The sequence below is a fragment of the Oncorhynchus clarkii genome, chromosome 10, assembly GCF_045791955.1.
Source record: "Oncorhynchus clarkii lewisi isolate Uvic-CL-2024 chromosome 10, UVic_Ocla_1.0, whole genome shotgun sequence".
Lineage (NCBI taxonomy): Eukaryota > Metazoa > Chordata > Actinopteri > Salmoniformes > Salmonidae > Oncorhynchus > Oncorhynchus clarkii.
Genome location: NC_092156.1, coordinates 53852112 through 53874695, shown reverse-complemented (window position 1 = coordinate 53874695; position 22584 = coordinate 53852112). Strand labels below are relative to the sequence as shown.

The 22584-nt window shown below is 44.0% G+C and overlaps 1 protein-coding gene across 5 annotated transcripts in view; it reads right to left on the bottom strand.

Annotated features, from left to right (window-relative positions):
- The window catches only part of LOC139418787 (ADP-ribosylation factor interacting protein 1 (arfaptin 1)), a 33132-nt gene extending 22921 nt beyond the window's left edge, over positions 1-10211 (bottom strand). For 2 of the 5 annotated variants that reach the window (XM_071168486.1, XM_071168488.1), the window contains exons 1-3: positions 10050-10199; positions 7284-7693; positions 3162-3260 (exon numbers count right to left, since the gene is read on the bottom strand). In XM_071168486.1, coding sequence (XP_071024587.1) covers positions 3162-3260; positions 7284-7691 — 507 coding nt within the window. In that variant the 5' untranslated portion in view covers positions 7692-7693; positions 10050-10199. Of the gene's footprint in view, positions 1-3161; positions 3261-7283; positions 7694-9626; positions 9734-10049 lie in introns of those variants that run through there. The other 3 variants (XM_071168487.1, XM_071168490.1, XM_071168489.1) reach the window with 3 other exon arrangements.
- Positions 10212-22584: the final 12373 nt, after the last annotated feature.

Below are 22584 nucleotides of genomic sequence, written 5' to 3'. Positions count from 1 at the left end.
ATATTTTTTTAACTTTACGGAAAAAGCAAACCATGCAATAATCTGAGATGGCCCTCAGAAAAAAAAACATGTATCTGCCATGTTGGAGTCAACAGAAATCAGAAATAACAATATAAATATTCCCTTACCTTTGATGATCTTCAACAGAATGCACTCCCAGGAATCCCAGTTCCACATTAAATGTTTGATTTTGTTCGATAATGTCCATTTGTGTCCAAAGAGCTACTTTTGTTAGCACATTAGGTAAACAAATCCAAAGTCATGAAGCGCGTTCCCTAGCTGCAGACGAAATGTCAAAAAGTTCCGTTCCTGTCCGTAAAAACATGTCAAACGATATATGGAATCAATCTTTAGGATGTTTTCAACATAAAACGTCAATAATGTTCCAACCGGAGAATTCCATTGTCTTCAGAAGCGCGATGGAACAGAGCTCCCTCTCATGTGAACGCGCATGGTCAGCTCATGGCAGACCTGACTCATTCCTCTCTCATTCGGTCCCACTTCACAGTAGAATCTTCAAACAAGTTTCTAAAGACGGTTGACATCTAGTGGAAGCATTGGGAAGTGCAACATAACCAATATCCCACTGTGTATTCAATAGGGGCTGGGTTGAAAATCGACCAACCTCAGACTTCCCACTTCCTGTTTGGATTTCTTCTCAAGTTTTTGCCTGCCATATGAGTTCTGCTATACTGAGACATCATTCAAACAGTTTTAGAAACTTCAGAGTTTTTTCTATCCAATACTAATAATAATATGCATATATTAGCAACTGGGACTGCGGAGCAGGCCGTTTACTCTGGGCACCTTTCATCCAAGCTACTCAATACTGCCCCTGTAGCCATAAGAAGTTAAATCCTTTGTTGTTGTAATGAACTTGTTACAGTTATGTTATTTCATCATATTTTAAATAACTTGTAGAAAATACATTTTATGACACCGTCATGAAGCATTATGACCATCCTGTGTCACTTTACTTGGACTAAGAACATACACCTTGACAATGTCAAGAAGCATTATGACCAATCAATCATAAACGCCAGATCAGGTACATGCCCTTAAATCAATCATCAGTCACAAAGAGGGTGTCTTGTCCTGCTCCTGTATTCATCCCAGTCATCAGCAACAGAACATTGGGGTAGGAGCATGTCTGACATCAATGTGTGCACAAAAACAATGAACATTATATGGTCAATTTCCCCCCAAATAATATAACATACAGTGCCTTGTGAAAGTATTTGGCCCCCTTGAACTTTGCGACCTTTTGCCACATTTCAGGCTTCAAACAAAAGATAGAAAACTGTATTTTTTTTGTGAAGAATCAACAACAAGTGGGACACAATCATGAAGTGGAACGACATTTATTGGATATTTCAAACTTTTTTAACAAATCAAAAACTGAAAAATTGGGCGTGCAAAATTATTCAGCCCCCTTAAGTTAATACTTTGTAGCGCCACCTTTTGCTGCGATTACAGCTGTAAGTCGCTTGGGGTATGTCTCTATCAGTTTTGCACATCGAGAGACTGAAATGTTTTCCCATTCCTCCTTGCAAAACAGCTCGAGCTCAGTGAGGTTGGATGGAGAGCATTTGTGAACAGCAGTTTTCAGTTCTTTCCACAGATTCTCAATTGGATTCAGGTCTGGACTTTGACTTGGCCATTCTAACACCTGGATATGTTTATTTTTGAACCATTCCATTGTAGATTTTGCTTTATGTTTTGGATCATTGTCTTGTTGGAAGACAAATCTCCGTCCCAGTCTCAGGTCTTTTGCAGACTCCATCAGGTTTTCTTCCAGAATGGTCCTGTATTTGGCTCCATCCATCTTCCCATCAATTTTAACCATCTTCCCTGTCCCTGCTGAAGAAAAGCAGGCCCAAACCATGATGCTGCCACCACCATGTTTGACAGTGGGGATGGTGTGTTCAGCTGTGTTGCTTTTACGCCAAACATAACGTTTTGCATTGTTGCCAAAAAGTTCAATTTTGGTTTCATCTGACCAGAGCACCTTCTTGAACATGTTTGGTGTGTCTCCCAGGTGGCTTGTGGCAAACTTTAAACGACACTTTTTATGGATATCTTTAAGAAATGGCTTTCTTCTTGCCACTCTTCCATAAAGGCCAGATTTGTGCTATATACGACTGATTGTTGTCCTATGGACAGAGTCTCCCACCTCAGCTGTAGATCTCTGCAGTTCATCCAGAGTGATCATGGGCCTCTTGGCTGCATCTCTGATCAGTCTTTTCCTTGTATGAGCTGAAAGTTTAGAGGGACGGCCAGGTCTTGGTAGATTTGCAGTGGTCTGATACTCCTTCCATTTCAATATTATCGCTTGCACAGTGCTCCTTGGGATGTTTAAAGCTTGGGAAATCTTTTTGTATCCAAATCGGGCTTTAAACTTCTTCACAACAGTATCTCGGACCTGCCTGGTGTGTTCCTTGTTCTTCATGATGCTCTCTGCGCTTTTAACGGACCTCTGAGACTATCACAGTGCAGGTGCATTTATACAGAGACTTGATTACACAGGTGGATTGTATTTATCATCATTAGTCATTTAGGTCAACATTGGATCATTCAGAGATCCTCACTGAACTTCTGGAGAGAGTTTGCTGCACTGAAAATAAAAGGGGCTGAATAATTTTGCACGCCCAATTTCAGTTTTTGATTTGTTAAAAAAGTTTGAAATATCCAATAAATGTCGTTCCACTTCATGATTGTGTCCCACTTGTTGTTGATTCTTCACAAAAAAATACAGTTTTATATCTTTATGTTTGAAGCCTGAAATGTGGCAAAAGGTCGCAAAGTTCAAGGGGGCCGAATACTTTCGCAAGGCACTGTACATACTGTTGACAGTACGCTATGGTGCAATGTAATAATTTTGTCTTGTATGGTAGCTTGACACTCATGTAGGTGTCATAACCAGCCATAAAATAAAGCAACATACTGTATGTCACAACAGTGCATTGTTCCACTGGCTCCGATTGCCAATTTGCTTAAACCTACCAATTTATTCTGTTTTCATTATTGTCGCAATAATGTGGTTCCCTTTCAAGTAAAAAATTCAAGTGCAAACACAGTTTTGCGAAGCAGTGCGTGCATGTAATTATATGTAGTGAGTGAATGAGTGCAGTGCCAAAGAGGAGGCCCTGTCCAGCCCTTACCCTGAATACATCCTCGTGGCTCTCCTCCAGGTCTCCATTGCTGGTGACCGATATCTCTGCCGCAGGGCTCCTGTGGACCTCTTCATCCATAGTGCTGTCCTGCAATCACAAACGGCTACGGTAAGAGATTAACACAGTGTTTCATACATTACATGAGACTTACCTCAATTTCCTCTTCCAAGTGTGCTCTGTGCATGGATGAAGCTGTAGGCCTATGCTTTTAACCTAACGTTTGTCTGGAAGAGTAAGCAGAGGGGACTCAATCAACAGAATTTGATGACTATGGGCTGCCATCTTGTGGTCACTGCCACCAGAAGTGATGAACAATTCATTGAAATAACATCCTGCAGTATTAGGGTGGTTTTTAAAAACAGTGTATTAAGCTCAAGCTGAGTTATTGCATAAAAGGAGATAAGCCACATTACACAAGATACCTCACATGCAAGCTCACCTGACCTCTTCACACAGCAAGAATAATAGGAAATCTTCAAATGGTTTTTAGAGCCTTGGAACTAGCCATCACTGCCCTGATTGAGCAGTATCAAATATTTCTTGCAACCAAATTAACAAGTTCTACTCTACATAAATAGAATTGGAATCAACGCATGGTCCTTCGGTTGTTCCAAAGATCCAACCGGTCTCCATGGCAATGTTTTTATGAGGGCCTCTCCCAGGGCCATTCCAAGTCTGCCAGAGTTATCAGGGCAAAAAATAATCCAACCATCTCTTTAGTCCTTTAGGATTGAGACGCTGTCCTGTGACGGAGTAACAGATTTTCAAATTGCCTCTCATTACCTCAGACAAAGCAGAACTATCTGGGTCAAGCAGAGTTATTGTACCATTTCATATTTATAAACTAGGACTCCTCCAAGGAATCTGGGCAAGAAAAACACAACAAACACAAGGGTGACGCTGCTGTCAGTCAACATACAACAAAAAAACTGTCCACACACCAGACCAAATAAAAGTTCCAGTTGTCAAAACAGATAGGGCTAAATGTCTGGTATGATATTGTTAAGAGAAGAGTCAAAGGGCAACCCTTCAAGCCATTTACACACTTCAGTCTCATGTCGCCACCTATAGGGAGAATATGTAGGACTGTGAGAAGTGTGACGAGCACATTCACACCTTCTCCCACAGAACCACACTGACTGTCTGAGTCACTGTCAGAAGAGGCTAAAAATACAAATGGGCGTACTTGCTAACGCAGCAAAACCAACCCTGTTCATGCAGCATGAATTGTGTTGGGCAATAAAGCATGAATCTGTTTTTGTCTAAAGGCTTTGCTTAAACCATGGGTCAAGAAAAGCTACAATTTTAATTAAATAAGTATTCATTGAAACAATTCCAAATTCTCTATAGGAAATGAAAAGTTATTATTAGTCTATAGTCTGTAGGTAGAAAACCTCATGACATTGTCATCATTGACAAGACCCATGTGGAATTACTGTAACGGTGGTTAATAATTGGCCTTTTGATGCCTGCTATAAAATGTAATGGACATAGGAAGCTGTATTACATCATTAAGTCAGGCTTCGACACATTGGCTTACAACACCACCATAACTTCCTCTTGAAAGTTGGACACAGTAGAATGCTGTTCACACATCACACTTAAAAGCCTGAATGACAAAAGCTTTGCATTTTCTGGGCCAGGATACCCAACTTGGCATAGCTATGGTGAAAGGCTAGCACTTTTATAGCACTCAGTCCGTATAAAGCTAACTGATAGCAGCTATATTATCGGTGTTTCAAAAACCACTATGGTCCCCTGCCATTGTCAAGGGTTTATTGCTATTTGGAAATACCAAAGTCGAGCATGAACTTGGACTGTCTAAATAATGCAGATAGCCGCCACTGGATAGCTAGCCAAGATAAGGCTAGCGCTAGCATAAATGCATGTGTGAAGTGCAGGTAAGCTTCAACTGCTCCATTCACAGACCATGCTAACGAGATCAAGCAGTGCTAATGCGAACATCAAAATGAGAGGATGAGCCAAGCCCTTAAGATTTAAAAATGGCATCACAGAGTGAGACAAATATCAACCAGAGAATGGGACAGGTCTGCTTCATGGGAACCAGGTGGGATCAAGTTCATGAACCAAGAGTAAGCTATCTGCTTGTTCAAACCTGGAGGCTACACATTCATTTGTTGGCTGCCTAAATATTACTATTATTTCACACTCCAGCAAATGGGAAAATACACTATAAACAAGTGCAAACACACAGCACCGCTTTGTTTATGTGTGGGTGTCATTTGGTATGTGCATGAGTACATGAACCGCTCCAGACAACAAAACCTAATAAAAAGACTTGTGTTGGGAGTTTTGGCCTCAATATATTTTGGAGGCTCATCCAGGGAAGAAGTAGGCCAGTATACTTTCTCCTTATTCCGTTGCATTAGGACAAAGCATACGTCCTAATGCATTTGCAATAGCTCAATAGGATTCAGTGTATGAAGATATTCTCGGTATTTTCAACTTGTTTCAAACATTGTCCAGAAACCAGCTCCATAAGCAACAACAAGCTTCATAAAATTATTTGGACTGCTTTGGCAGCGGAGTGTGTCAACGGTGCAGAGAGCAACAAGTATCAGATAACACACAACATGAATATTTAAAAAGGCCACAAGATGCCCACATGCAGGCAGGCAACAGAGACATCCACAGGTAGGCTTGTCTAACTGTTGAGGTAGATTAGACAGACTCCCGTCTATCTGTCCTCCCAGAGTATGAGTTGTAACAAGTCATCGGGGAGTTGTTGGGTATTCCAGTGTTCACACAACTGTATTGATAGACACCTGACAACCTCAACAACTACCGGTATATCTAGGCCTAGATTAAATACATTCGTTGGCAAAAGCCAATAGCACTACCAATTCCTGAAGATCAAACAGACTGGTTACAAGACACAGAAATGGTTCTAAGGTACTGAAAGGGTGAACATGGGGGCAATGTTTGGCATAACAGAGACACAGAGCTCAGGCCCCTGGAGTTCAGTAGCCTGGAAACTAGCTAACAAGTGGGGGAGGGAAGGATAACAACAGCAGCCTCTTGATCAGCTGAGCTGAGGGAAGAAACCAAGTCTTGCTTCTTAAATAGCAGGGCAGAATGTAAAGCAAACAGGGCTTACTAGCAAGACGGGTACAGTGATTGCAGAGTATGTGACTATTTAATGCAGCCTTTCTATAAAAATGTTAAAAAGGCAGTTGGTATGAAGCCACAACACTCCAGGATAGCATCACCACCTGAAGCACAATCACTCATTCGACGTTGGGAACAACTTAAGGGAATCTGCATCGAACTAACAGCTTGGAGTGGTTGAACACAACAGCAGTGGATCTGACATTGACTGGGAACATTGAGGAAGCAGTCCAAATTCTTCCGCCTACAGCGATGACCCAGCCATGTGACAGGCCTATTCAATTCAGGGTGCTGTATCCACACACACAGGAAACACTGGGGTGGATTCTTATAATGGCAGGGAACAGTCACACATACAAGCCACACCATGGCTAGGATGGGGACAATAGTGTCACTACTGCATAAAGGTGGCTACAGGCTGGTATGCTGAGACTCAAAGGCAAACATAACATCATGGCATGTTCCTGTAAACACAACTCAATTAAAGTTCATCAATAAAAATAGAAATTAAACAATTGTATTGGCATTAGGCGGAGAATGCATGCAGGGGATTTCACAGGAAGCATAGGCCATCACCAGCATTTTCACTGGCGCTACCAGACATCACAGTACAACTAATCAGGAAGTACACCCCGTAAAAGAAAGATAGTTATGCAAATGTTACACCAACAACACAAATGCACTAGCCAGTACTCCTACTAGAGTTGCACCAAGCAGACAAATTTGAAACGTAAGGGGAAGGCACCAACGATTAAAGGAAATCAAAAATGGATAATTATTGATTCAGAGCTTTAACTCAAGTTCATGTTGTATTAAGAAATGGTTCATAAGCTGTATCACCATTGGATATCATATTAATAGCGATATCCTGAACTATGGAGTAACGCTATCCATGTTTTTGTGAAATATAGCAACATGAACCAGAGTGCTGGAATGAATGATTCCCAGAGCTGTTGTCTGCATTGAAGATAAATATGTCACCTTTGTATGAGTGTGAGAATCTTCATTTTTCTTTGGTTCCTTTGGTGTATCATTATGAGTAGGCACTGTATGGCAATTTTCCCTTTTAGCACCAGCATTGTCGGAATGTACATCATCGTCATGCTCAGCATTCACACTGTTTTGCGTATTCTCATTATCGCTCTGAACATCATTTTGAGCGCCATCGCTGTTCTCAGCATTATCGTTGTCATTTTGAACATCACTGTCGTTTTCAGCTCTGTCACCATGAGGCACTTCATCATTGTTTAGTACATATTCAGTACTATCAAAGCTGTGAGCATCCTCCTCGCTCTCTCTTTGAAAGTCCTCAGTATTCTGAGCCTCCTTAGATGAATCCATTGGCAGGTCCTGGGCTGGGGACTCAGCCTCAACACTAACTTCGGACATTCCTGAAAACAAACAGATAGGAGGGCATGAATAGGTCCCTATCAGCCACCACATTTAATAACGAAGAGGGCATCGATCCAGGCAGCTACATTGGTGGTCAACACCTCAAGGCGCAAGATAGCAGTCCTTTCAAGTTATTGATTTGCTGGGGAGGGCACAGAATGTAGCCTAAACTCATGCGTGTAAACTCACGCGTGTTCGTCTGGTGATTCTGTTTTACTAAGACTTAACAAGGAGTAAAAAAGTGTAATGATATTACACAGGCTGAATATTGTTAAGAAGAATTACTAGGCCTATTTTAAATGCAACTCCATAGGGTGGGGTGGCATAAAGCACCTGGGCCACTATTCCAGAGACAAATGTCAATGCATACAATGGCAATTGACAAATTAGGTTGGACAGCTATGCTGCTGGATAGGCTAGTTCATCACCACAAAATCATTGTTTGTGCAGGGATCTTGACCCATGTCTGCAGGGGCGATTCCAGACATAAGTGACATAAGTGGTTGCTTAGGGCCCCCAGCCGCCAGGGGGCCCCGATTGATTTTGTTAGTCATTCTCACTCACATGGCATAAGTCATTACAAAATGATTAGGTGACGGTGATGGTATGAGGGCCAGTTTGGGAATTTAGCCAGGACACCGGTGTTAACACCCCTACTCTTATGATAAGTGCCATGGGATCTTTAATGACCACAGAGTGTCAGGACACCCGTTTAACATCCCATCCGAAAGACAGCACCCTAATGTCCTCAATCACTGCCCTGGGGAATTGGGATAGAGAGGATTTTTTTAAGACCAGAGGAAAGGGTGCCTCCAACACCACTTCCAGCAGCATCTGGTCTCCCATCCAGGAACCAACCCTGCTTAGCTTCAGAAGCAAGCCAGCAGTAGGAGGCAGGGTGGTATGCATGTTTATCTCCAGGTAATACCACAAGACTGTAGCTCCAACTGCAAAACAGTCCTTCCTGTAGATGATCAGATATTAGACTGTATACGTCATGGAAAAAGCAATTTAAAAAAAAAACAGATGTAAGGAGGCAAAAAATATTACCATTTAGACCTCTGAACAGAGAACATTATACTCTTCCTCAACATTTTACTCACTATAACATTAAAGTCATGTTTTACTTTAAAATGAGTGCTGATGCATCCTGTTCAGTGAAGGACACAATTGGCATGATGTCTTGAACCAAATAAAAAAAAAACTAATGAGAGGATGAAGGAAACTGTTGTAAACTGAAGGAAAGCTGATAATGTTGACTGTGGTTGTTATTATCAACCAATTCAAGTGTGACAGAATTTAAGCATGCAAATAAGATTTAAAAGTTTAACACTTGATTCCATAACAGAGGGCGTTGGTGACCTAAATGTCTGACTTATATGGTAGAGTATAAGAAACTGGGGAAGTTCGTTTTACATGGCCCGGTGCCCCGGGTGGGTGGATATTATTTGGAATCGCCAATGTAGTGTCTAAAAATATATATACAAACTGGGCCATGCAAACCGAACTCACCAACCGGACTAAATGTCATAATGGACACGTAAACGGTAGTGAGTTCACTAGTTTACCATCTTAAAAAGAAGACATTCTAATTTGTAGACATTTATAAAGTTCTCAATAATGTGGTTCTCCTTTCACTTATTGAATGAAAATAAAACTATTGACTAACTTATAATTGTTTGTAACGAAACCCTGAAAAGTTGCATGGCTTAGCTGCTACCCCTAGCACTCCACTCTAACAAAGCAACACCAACTTTTGATTTAAAATAGTGCCTAACCGCTACCTTAGTTAACTAGCTAGCTATAAACATTAACTTAGACAACATTGCAGCGTAGCTGGCTTGTAGCTAGCAGGTACAGTAACAGTTGCCTGCTAGCTGTAACGTTACTGTTAACTATGAATGACAATGTCGACAGTCAGAAGAACGTAACATGTTGCTTAACGTTGGCTGTGCCCCTTTCTGCATTTGTCCAGCTGAGTACAATCACCAAACGCGGAAACTAGCGGTGACACGAGAGCTAACTTTTTCTACATACAAAATGAGATCGTGAGTCCCATAGGGCGGCGTACAATTGGCCCAACGTCGTCCGGGTTAGGGGAGGGTTTGGCCGGGTAGGCCGTCATTGCAAATAATAATGTGCTTTTAAATGACTTGCCTAGTTAAATAAAGGTTACATAAGAACAAAAAACAGCTAGCTAAGTCACATGGCACCACAGATTCATGAGACACGGTCAAAGACCGTGACTGCCTAGCTAACTAAACTTAGCTATTTAGCTAAAGTTAGCTAGCTTGACTGCTTGTTGTTGTGCTGAAACACGTAAATATGCAACTGATAATGGTTCCGAAAAATTACCTGCAGCTTTTGTCCGGACCTTTATCTCTCTGTTTCTTGGTACAAAAGGTTCCACTCCCGGGATTTGGGAAGAAAATACAGCCAGTTTGCAACTCACAGCATAAAATGTAATTCAACGCCCATTGGGTCTCTGGTGTCCCTGGCCTGTGTGAAGCTATCCACAATAAGAACAACGGTGGAATTTGCATTCAAAATAAAAGTTCCCCATTGAAACGGATACACATAGTGGAACATTACTAGATAATGCAGAAACAAGTTTGGAATATTGTTATATAACTTAAAAATAAATACAATACATCATTCATTTGACAATAAACAGTAAAACAAACTATTAAAATAGCACTGTGTATGTACACTGCTCAAAAAAATAAAGGGAACACTTAAAACACAATGTAACTCCAAGTCAATCACACTTCTGTGAAATCAAACTGTCCACTTGGGAAGCAACACTGATTGACAATAAATTTCACATGCTGTTGTGCAAATGGAATAGACAACAGGTGGAAATTATAGGCAATTAGCAAGACACCCCCAATAAAGGAGTGGTTCTGCAGGTGGTGACCACAGACCACTTCTCAGTTCCTATGCTTCCTGGCTGATGTTTTGGTCACTTTTGAATGCTGGCGGTGCTTTCACTCTAGTGGTAGTGTGAGACGGAGTCTACAACCCACACAAGTGGCTCAGGTAGTGCAGCTCATCCAGGATGGCACATCAATGCGAGCTGTGGCAAGAAGGTTTGCTGTGTCTGTCAGCGTAGTGTCCAGAGCATGGAGGCACTACCAGGAGACAGGCCAGTACATCAGGAGACGTGGAGGAGGCCGTAGGAGGGCAACAACCCAGCATCAGGACCGCTACCTTCCGCCTTTCTGCAAGGAGGAGCAGGAGGAGCACTGCCAGAGCCCTGCAAAATGACCTCCAGCAGGCCACAAATGTGCATGTGTCTGCTCAAACGGTCAGAAACAGACTCCATGAGGGTGGTATGAGGGCCCGACATCCACAGGTGGGGGTTGTGCTTACAGCCCAACATCGTGCAGGAAGTTTGGCATTTGCCAGAGAACACCAAGATTGGCAAATTCGCCACTGGCGCCCTGTGCTCTTCACAGATGAAAGCAGGTTCACACTGAGCACATGTGACAGACGTGACAGAGTCTGGAGACGCCGTGGAGAACGTTCTGCTGCCTGCAACATCCTCCAGCATGACCGGTTTGGCGGTGGGTCAGTCATGGTGTGGAGTGGCATTTCTTTGGGGGGCCGCACAGCCCTCCATGTGCTCGCCAGAGGTAGCCTGACTGCCATTAGGTACCGAGATGAGATCCTCAGACCCCTTGTGAGACCATATGCTGGTGCGGTTGGCCCTGGGTTCCTCCTAATGCAAGACAATGCTAGACCTCATGTGGCTGGAGTGTGTCAGAAGTTCCTGCTAGAGGAAGGCATTGATGCTATGGATGGCCCGCCCGTTCCCCAGACCTGAATCCAATTGAGCACATCTGGGACATCATGTCTCGCTCCATCCACCAACGCCACGTTGCACCACAGACTGTCCAGGAGTTGGCGGATGCTTTAGTCCAGGTCTGGGAGGAGATCCCTCAGGAGACCATCCACCACCTCATCAGGAGCATGCCCAGGCATTGTAGGGAGGTCATACAGGCCCGTGGAGGCCACACACACTACTGAGCTTCGCCGCCTCGCTTCGCGTTCCTAGGAAACTATGCAGTTTTTTGTTTTTTTACGTGTTATTTCTTACATTAGTACCCCAGGTCATCTTAGGTTTCATTACATACAGTCGAGAAGAACTACTGAATATAAGATCAGCGTCAACTCACTATCAGTACGACCAAGAATATGTTTTTCGCGACGCGGATCCTGTGTTCTGCCTTACAAACAGGACAACGGAGTGGATCCTATGCAGCGACCCAAAAAAACGACTCCGAAAGAGAGGGAAACGAGGCGGTCTTCTGGTCAGACTCCGGAGACGGGCACACCGTACACCACTCCCTAGCATTCTTCTTGCCAATGTCCAGTCTCTTGACAACAAGGTTGATGAAATCCGAGCAAGGGTAGCATTCCAGAGGGACATCAGAGACTGTAACGTCCTTTGCTTCACTGAAACATGGCTCACTGGAGAGACTCTATCCGAAGCGGTGCAGCCAACAGGTTTCTCCACGCATCGCGCTGACAGAAACAAACATCTTTCTGGTAAGAAGAGGGGCGGGGGCGTATGCCTCATGGCCAACGTGACATGGTGTGATGAAAGAAACATACAGGAACTCAAATCCTTCTGTTCACCTGATTTAGAATTTTTCACAATCAAATGTAGACCGCATTATCTACCAAGAGAATTCTCTTCGATTATAATCACAGCCGTATATATCCCCCCCCAAGCAGACACATCGATGGCTCTGAACGAACTGTATTTAACTCTCTGCAAACTGGAAACGATTTATCCGGAGGCTGCATTCATTGTAGCTGGGGATTTTAACAAGGCTAATCTGAAAACAAGACTCCCTAAATTTTATCAGCATATCGATTGCGCAACCAGGGGTGGAAAGACCTTGGATCAAGGTGTGAAACTGAAAGCGCGAACCACTGCTTTTAATCAGGGCAAGGTGTTTGGTAACATGACCGATTACAAACAGTGCAGCTATTCCCTTCGCAAGGCTATCAAACAAGCTAAGCGCCAGTACAGAGACAAAGTAGAATCTCAATTCAACGGCTCAGACACAAGAGGCACGTGGCAGGGTCTACAGTCAATCACGGACTACAGGAAGAAATCCAGCCCAGTCACGGACCAGGATGTCTTGCTCCCAGGCAGACTAAATAACTTTTTTGCCCGCTTTGAGGACAATACAGTGCCACTGACACGGCCTGCAACGAAAACATGCGGTCTCTCCTTCACTGCAGCCGAGGTGAGTAAGACATTTAAACGTGTTAACCCTCGCAAGGCTGCAGGCCCAGACGGCATCCCCAGCCGCGCCCTCAGAGCATGCGCAGACCAGCTGGCCAGTGTGTTTACAGACATATTCAATCAATCCCTATACCAGTCTGCTGTTCCCACATGCTTCAAGAGGGCCACCATTGTTCCTGTTCCCAAGAAAGCTAAGGTAACTGAGCTAAACGACTACCGCCCCGTAGCACTCACATCCGTCATCACGAAGTGCTTTGAGAGACTAGTCAAGGACCATATCACCTCCACCCTACCTGACACCCTAGACCCACTCCAATTTGCTTACCGCCCAAATAGGTCCACAGACGATGCAATCTCAACCACACTGCACACTGCCCTAACCCATCTGGACAAGAGGAATACCTATGTGAGAATGCTGTTCATTGACTACAGCTCGGCATTCAACACCATAGTACCCTCCAAGCTCGTCATCAAGCTCGAGACCCTGGGTCTCGACCCCGCCCTGTGCAACTGGGTACTGGACTTCCTGACGGGCCGCCCCCAGGTGGTGAGGGTAGGCAACAACATCTCCTCCCCGCGGATCCTCAACACTGGGGCCCCACAAGGGTGCGTTCTGAGCCCTCTCCTGTACTCCCTGTTCACCCACGACTGCGTGGCCACGCACGCCTCCAACTCAATCATCAAGTTTGCGGACGACACAACAGTGGTAGGCTTGATTACCAACAACGACGAGACGGCCTACAGGGAGGAGGTGAGGGCCCTCGGAGTGTGGTGTCAGGAAAATAACCTCACACTCAACGTCAACAAAACTAAGGAGATGATTGTGGACTTCAGGAAACAGCAGAGGGAACACCCCCCTATCCACATCGATGGAACAGTAGTGGAGAGGGTAGCAAGTTTTAAGTTCCTCGGCATACACATCACAGACAAACTGAATTGGTCCACTCACACAGACAGCATCGTGAAGAAGGCGCAGCAGCGCCTCTTCAACCTCAGGAGGCTGAAGAAATTCGGCTTGTCACCAAAAGCACTCACAAACTTCTACAGATGCACAATCGAGAGCATCCTGGCGGGCTGTATCACCGCCTGGTATGGCAACTGCACCGCCCTCAACCGTAAGGCTCTCCAGAGGGTAGTGAGGTCTGCACAACGCATCACCGGGGGCAAACTACCTGCCCTCCAGGACACCTACACCACCCGATGTCACAGGAAGGCCATAAAGATCATCAAGGACATCAAACACCCGAGCCACTGCCTGTTCACCCCGCTATCATCCAGAAGGCAAGGTCAGTACAGGTGCATCAAAGCTGTGACCGAGAGACTGAAAAACAGCTTCTATCTCAAGGCCATCAGACTGTTAAACAGCCACCACTAACACTGAGTGGCTGCTACCAACACACTGACACTGACTCAACTCCAGCCACTTTAATAATGGGAATTGATGGGAAATGATGTAAATATATCACTAGCCACTTTAAACAATGCTACCTTATATAATGTTACTTACCCTACATTATTCATCTCATATGCATACGTATATACTGTACTCTATATCATCGACTGTATCCTTATGTAATACATGTATCACTAGCCACTTTAAACTATGCCACTTTGTTTACATACTCATCTCATTTGTACATACTGTACTCGATACCATCTACTGTATCTTGCCTATGCTGCTCTGTACCATCACTCATTCATATATCCTTATGTGCATATTCTTTATCCCCTTACACTGTGTACAAGACAGTAGTTTTGGAATTGTTAGTTAGATTACTTGTTATTACTGCATTGTCGGAACTAGAAGCACAAGCATTTCGCTACACTCGCATTAACATCTGCTAACCATGTGTATGTGACAAATAAAATTTGATTTGATTTTGATTTGATTTTTGACTTGTTTTAAGGACATTACATCAAAGTTGGATCAACCTGTAGTGTGGTTTTCCACTTTAATTTTGAGTGTGACTCCAAATCCAGACCTCCATGGGTTGATACATTTGATTTCCATTGATCATTTGTGTGTGATTTTGTTGTCAGCACATTCAACTATGTAAAGAAAAAAGTATTTAATAAGAATATTTCATTCATTCAGATCTAGGATGTGTTATTTTAGTGTTCCCTTTATGTTTTTGAGCAGTGTATTAGACTGCATATTTGCATTAGGGGCATGCAAACACTGAGTGTACAAAGCATTAGGAACACCTTCCTAATATTGAGTTGCATCTCCTTTTGCTCTCAGAACAGCTTCAATTCGTCGAGGCATGGACTCTACAATGTGTCAAAAGTGTTCCATTGGGATGCTGGCCCATGTTGATTCCAATGCTTCCCACAGTTGTGTCAAGTTGTTGGTTGCCCTTTTGGTGGTAGACAATTCTTGATACACACGGGAAACTGTTGAGCGTGAAAAACCTAGCAGCATTGCAGATTTTGACACACTCAAGCCGATGCACTTGGCACCTACTGTCATACACCGTTCAAAGGCACTTAAATATTTTGTCTTCCCATTCACCTCTCTGAATGGTACACATACACGATCCATGTCTCAATTGTTATCCAAAACACACAATAGAATGACTGGTGAGGTGATTTCCCACAGTCAAGGTCCTGCAATAACAGCTATGATGCTAATATTTGTGTAAATTCGTTGGGAATGTAATCTGTGGGTGTCACTGAGTAGGCTTATACCCCATACAGTGCATTCGGACAGTATTCAAACCCCTTGACTTTTCCCCCCACAAAATGTACACTAAAGCCTTACTCTAAAATGTTTTTTTTTTAAATTCCCGAATCAACCTACAAACAAAGCTAAATCAGGTTTTTAGATTTTTTTTCAAATGTATTAAAAGTAGATAACATAAATTCCTTATTTACAGTACATACAGTTGAAGTTGGGAGTTTACATATGCTTAGGTTGGAGTCATTAAAACTCGTTTTTCAACCACTCCACAAATTTCTTGTTAACAAACTAGAGTTTTGGCAAGTTGGTTAGGACATCTACTTCGTCCATGACAAGTAATCACTTATAATTCACTATATCACAATTCCAGTGGGTCAGAAGTTTGCATACACTAAGTTGACAGTGCCTTTAAACAGTTTGGAAAATTCCAGAAAATTATGTCACGGCTTTAGAATCTTCTGATAGACTAATTGACATAATTTGAGTCAATTGGAGGTGTACCTGTGAATGTATTTCAAGGCCTACCTTCAAACTCAGTGCCTCTTAGTTTGACATCATGGGAAAATCTAAAGAAATCAGCCAAGACCTCAGAAAAAAAAATTGTAGACCCCCACAAGTCTGGTTCATCCTTGGGAGAAATATCCAAACGCCTGAAGGTACCATGTTCATCTCTACAAACAATAGTACGTAAGTATAAACACCATGGGACCATGCAGCCATCATACCGCTCAGGAAGGAGACGCATTCTGTCTCTTAGAGATGAACATACTTTGATGCAAAAAGTGCAAATCAATCCCAGAAAAACAGCAAAGGACCTTGTGAAGATGCTGGAAGAAACAGGTACAAAGTATCTATATCCACAGTAAAACGACTCCTATATCGACATAACCTGAAAGGCTGCTCAGCAAGCAAGAAGCCACTGCTCCACAACCACCATAAAAAAGCCAGACTACGGTTTGCAACTGCACATGGGGACAAAGATCGTACTTTTTGGAGAAATGTCCTCTGGTCTGATGAAACAAAAATATAACTTTTTGGCCATAATGACCATTGTTATGTTTGGAGGAAAAAGGGGGAGGCTTGCCAGCCGAATAACACCATCCCAACCGTGAAGCACGGCGGTGGCAGGATCATGTTGTGGGGGTGCTTTGCAAAAGGAGGGACTGGTGCACTTCACAAAATAGATGGCATCATGAGGATGGAAAATTAGGTGGATATATTGAAGCAGCATCTCAAGATATCAGTCAGTTAAAGCTTGGTTGCAAATGGCTTAAGGACAACAAAGTCAAGGTATTGGAGTGGCCATCACAAAGCCCTGACCTCAATCCTATAGAAAATTTGTGGGCAGAACTGAAAAAGTGTGTGCGAGCAATGAGGCCTACAAACCTGACTCAGTTACACTTGCTCTGTCAGGAGGAATGGGCCAAAATTCACCCAACTTATTGTGGGAAGCTTGTGGAAGGCTACCTGAAATGTTTGACCCAAGTTAAACAATTTAAAGGCAATGCCACCAAATACTAATTGAGTGTATGTAAACGTCTGACCCACTGGGAATGTGACGAAAGAAATTAAATCTGAAATAAATAATTCTCTCTACTATTATTCTGACATTTCACATTCTTAAAATAAAGTGGTTATCCTAACTGACGTAAGACAGGGAATTTGTACTAGGATTAAATGTCAGGAATTGTGAAAAACTGAGTTTACATGTATTTGGCTGAGGTGTATGTAAACTTCCGACTTCAACTGTAAGTATTCAAACCCTTTGCTACGAGACTCAAAATGGGACTCAGGTGCATCCTGTTTCCATTCATCATCCTTGAGATGTTTCAACAACTTGATAGGAGTCCACCTGTGGTAAATTCAATTGATTGTACATGATTTGGAAAGGCACACACCTGTTTATATAAGGTCCACAGTTGACAGTGCATGTCAGAGCAAAAATAAGCCATGAGGTTGAAGGTATTGTCCGTAGAGCTCCGAGACAGGATTTTATCGAGACACAGTTCTGGGGAACGGTACCAAAACATATCTGCAGCATTGAAGGTCCCCAAAAACACAGTGGCCTCCATCATTCTTAAATGGAAGAAGTTTGGAACCACTGAGACTCTTCCTAGAACTGGCCACCCGGCCAAACTGAGCAATCGGGGGGAGAAGGGCCTTGGTCAGAGAGGTGACCAAGAACCCGATGGTCACTCTGAAAGAGCGCCGGAGTTCCTCTGTAGAAATGGGATAACCTTCCAGAAGGACAACCATCTCTGTGGCATTCCATCAATCAGGCCTTTATTGGTAGAGTGGACAAACGGAAGCCACTCCTCAGTAAAAGGAACATGACAGTGTTTGCCAAAAGGCACCTAAAGACTCAGACCATGAGAAACAAAATTCCTTGGTCTAGAGATTGAGCTCTTTGGCCTGAATGCCAAGCATCACGTCTGGAGGAAACCAGGAACCGCTCATCACCTGGCCAATACTATCCCTACGCTGAAGCATGGTGGTGGCAGCATGATGCTGTGGCGATGGTTTTCAGCGTCAGGGACTGGGAGACTAATCAGGATCGATATGTGACATTTCCTTTTATACATATATTTGCAAAAATGTCTAAACCTGTTTTTGGAATAAGTGAAGGGATCTGATTACTTTCCGAATGCGCTGGATATTTATGTTCCAAATGCAATTATGCAGTCTAATACATCCACAGTGGAATTTGAAAAACAGTTTCTTAGTGAATTAATTGTATTTGTTACATTTCAACATTCCAACCTTGTTTGGCATTATCTAGTCCAAATATGGCATTATTCCACTCTTTGTATCCGTTTTGGATTAGTTTCAATGGGCAACTTTTACTGTGAAGTTGAACAGCAAATTCCACTATTGTGGCTCATTCTTGTTGTGGCTAGTTTCTAGTGTTGGGAATTCCTTCTCTTTTCAGTGAACCTGCTAGTTCGGCTCAGCTCGACAAAAAGAGCCGGCTCTTTTGGTTCCTAAACGGCTCTTTAAAAAAATATGTTTTGTATTTTTCAAGTCAAACAGTTTGCGATAGTCCAACTATGATTGGTGTTAAAACAATTAATTAAATCATACTCTACCTTAACCACAATGTATTTAAAAATGCATTGGTTTGATATGAAAAAGAATGCTATTAAACATTTGCATTTAAAGAATAACTTTTTAATGTACATAAAAAGTGCATATAAATCTAGCCATTCAAATCAAATACAATCTGAACAGCATAATAGAATAGTGCACCATAAAAAATAAATAAATATTGCAGCATCCCACCTTCTGAGGAGGAGTAGCGAGAGGATCGGAGGACCAATGCGCAGCATGGTAAGTGTCCATAATGTTTCATCAAAACACAACAGAACACTGGAACAAAATGTACCGCACTATGCATGCGCACCGGGGACACCGTGTGCTCCACCGCATAACACGGTGCGGTGTGCCTCCCCCAATATATTTTTGAGGCTGCCTCTCGGGCTTCCAGCCGCGCTGCCTCCTCATAACGCCACCTCTCGACTGTCGCTGCCTCTAGCTCGACTGTCTCTGCCTCGCTGCCTCAGCTTGTGCCCAGGGTCCCTTGCCGTCCAGAATCTCCTCCCATGTCCAGGAGTCCTGCGACTCCGGCCGCTGCTGCTGCCCGTTACCACGCTGCTTGGTCCTTTAGTGGTGGGTGTTTCTGTAACGGATCTCGTCCTCCTCTTCTGAGGAGGAGTAGCGAGAAGGATCGGAGGACCAATGCGCAGCGTGGTAAGTGTCCATAATGTTTAATCAAAACACAGAACACTGGAACAAAACAATAAACGTGAATAAACGAAACAGTCCCGTGTAACAACAAGCACTGACACGGAAGACAAACACCCACAAACCAAAAGTGAAACCAGGCTACCTAAGTATGATTCTCAATCAGGGACAACGATTGACAGCTGCCTCTGATTGAGAACCATACTAGGCCGAACACAGAAATCCCAAATGATAGAAAAACGACCATAGACAACCCACCCAACTCACGCCCTGACCATACTAAAACAAAGACATAACAAAGGAACTAAGGTCAGAACGTAACAGTACCTCCCCCCCAAAGGTGCGGACTCCGGCCGCAAAACCTAAACCTATAGGGGAGGGTCTGGGTGGGTGTCTGTCCGTGGTGGCGGCTCTGGCGCGGGACGTGGACCCCACTACACCATAGTATTTGTCCACCTCCTCAACCGCCTCCGTGGTCTCTTTCAAGCGGCGACCCTCGCCTCCGATCCTAGCACTGGGTCCCGGACGGACGGGAGACTCCGGCAGCGCCGGACGGGCGGGAGCACCTGTAGGGAGGAGACCGAGAGACAGCCTGGCGCGGGGGGCTGCCACTGGAGAGCTGGTGCGTGGAGGCGGCACCGGATAGACCGACCGTGAAGGCGCACTGGAGGTCTCGAGCACCGTGCCTGCCCAACCTTACCTGGTTGAATGCTCCCCGTAGCCAGGCCAGTGCGGCGAGGTGGAATAGCTCGCACTGGGCTTTGCTGGCGAACCGGGGACACCATGCGTAAGGCTGGTGCCATGTACACCGGCCCAAGGAGACGCACTGGAGACCAGGTGCGCTGAGCTAGCTTCATGGCACCTGGCTCGATGCCCACTCTAGCCCGGCCGATACGAGGTGCTGCAATGTACCCTCTCGCTCTCCGTTAAGCACGGGAAGTTGGCGCAGGTCTCCTACCTGACTTCACCACACTCCCTGTGTGCCTCCCCCAATATATTTTTGGGGCTGCCTCTCGGGCTTCCAGCCGCGCTGCCTCCTCATAACGCCACCTCTCGACTGTCGCTGCCTCTAGCTCGACTGTCGCTGCCTCGCTGCCTCAGCTTGTGCCCAGGGTCCCTTGCCGTCCAGAATCTCCTCCCATGTCCAGGAGACCTGCGACTCCGGCCGCTGCTGCTGCCCGTTACCACGCTGCTTGGTCCTTTGGTGGTGGATGTTTCTGTAACTGATCTCGTCCTCCTCTTCTGAGGAGGAGTAGCGAGAAGGATCGGAGGACCAATGCGCAGCGTGGTAAGTGTCCATAATGTTTAATCAAAACACAGAACACTGGAACAAAACAATAAACGTGAATAAACTAAACAGTCCCGTGTAACAACAAGCACTGACACGGAAGACAAACACCCACAACTCAAAAGTGAAACCAGGCTACCTAAGTATGATTCTCAATCAGGGACAACGATTGACAGCTGCCTCTGATTGAGAACCATACTAGGCCGAACACAGAAATCCCAAATGATAGAAAAACGACCATAGACAACCCACCCAACTCACGCCCTGACCATACTAAAACAAAGACATAACAAAGGAACTAAGGTCAGAATGTGACATGCACATTTAAAGTACACATTTTTAAATGTATATAAACAAAGTGCATATAAACGTAACAACTAAAAACGAATACAATCTGAACAACATGATAGAATATTGCACTGGGGCGGCAGGTAGCCTAGTGGTTAGAGTTAGACTACTAACCGAAAGGTTTTGTCTACCGATACTACATTCTCATCTAATGCTCAAATACATATATAATACTGGATTAAATAATGATGTAGTAATAACTGCTTACTGTACCTCTCTCCACTGATATCCACAGTGACCTGCTCAAAGGGTTCCAGGACTCTGAACACCTCCTCCACCACCTTCCATTCCTCTTGTGTCAGAGCATCAACAGGTGCATTGACAATGGCCAGGGTAGAGATGGCATCCTTTGACTTAAGAAACCGCTTCAACATATAAAATGTTGAATTCCACTTTGTAGTGCAGTCTTGTTTAGGCCTCAGCTCAGGCATCCCCATCTGGGGTTGTGTAGACTTTAGTTTTTCAGCACCTACTGCTTTCACTTTGTCCACAGTGGGCTTCATCACCTTCAGAGCATCTCTTACAATCAGGTTGATTGTGTGGCAAGACATGGATGGGTCCTTTGTCACTTCTGATGAAAGGAGAGGACCAAGGTGCAGCGTGGTGAGTGTACATTATCTTTTAATGATCAATATGACACCGAACAAAAACAATAAACACTACAAAACCAAACCATGAAGCTCAAGGGCTAAGTGCCCTAAACAAAGTCAACCTCCTACAAACACAGGTGGGGAAAAAAGGGCACCTAAGTATGGTTCCCAATCAGAGACAACGATAGACAGCTGTCCCTGATTGAGAGCCATACCCGGCCAAACAAAGAAATAGAAAATATAGAACACAAAACATAGAATGCCCACCCCAACTCACGCCCTGACCAAACCAAAATAGAGACATAAAAAGGATCTCTAAGGTCAGGGCGTGACATCCATTTAAACATTTTCATGGCTTTGGCAATGTTAGCTGCATTGTCGCTAACACAACAGACCACTTTTCCATCTACTTGCCATTCTCTGGCCAGTTCCTCTGCCACGTTCTCTGAGGTGTGTCTGTCGCTGAAGTCAAAGCAGTCCAGAAGACAGCTAGACATCGAAAAATCTTCAATGAAGTGACATGTAACCGACATGTAAGAAGTGGTTACCCTTGATGTTCAGCAGTCAGTGGTAAGGCAAACTGCTGTAGCTTTTTCGACTCTTTCCCGCACTGAAGCCTGTGTGCTCTCGTACAGTTGTGGAATAAGTGAGTTTGAAAGAGTTTTCCTGCTTGGAATTGTGTACATTGGATTTAGGCTATTGCTATAATTTCTAAAACCTCTGTCCTCCACGATCGAAAATGGCTGGAATTTGGTGGCAATCATTTTAGCCAATGCAATATCAATTTGGCCTTGTTTTGCTACATAGACTTTGGCATAAACTGGTCCATAGAAGACTGCGTTGCTGTGGGTCGCAGAGTAGGCCTCCTTAAACTGTGTGGATACATCTCCACGCAGGCCCGCTAGTTTCTCGAAGCTCAGCTACAGCTTGCTTCACAGTTGGGTGCACAGTTCGCATCTGCCAGTGTAGGTTGTTCATAGAAC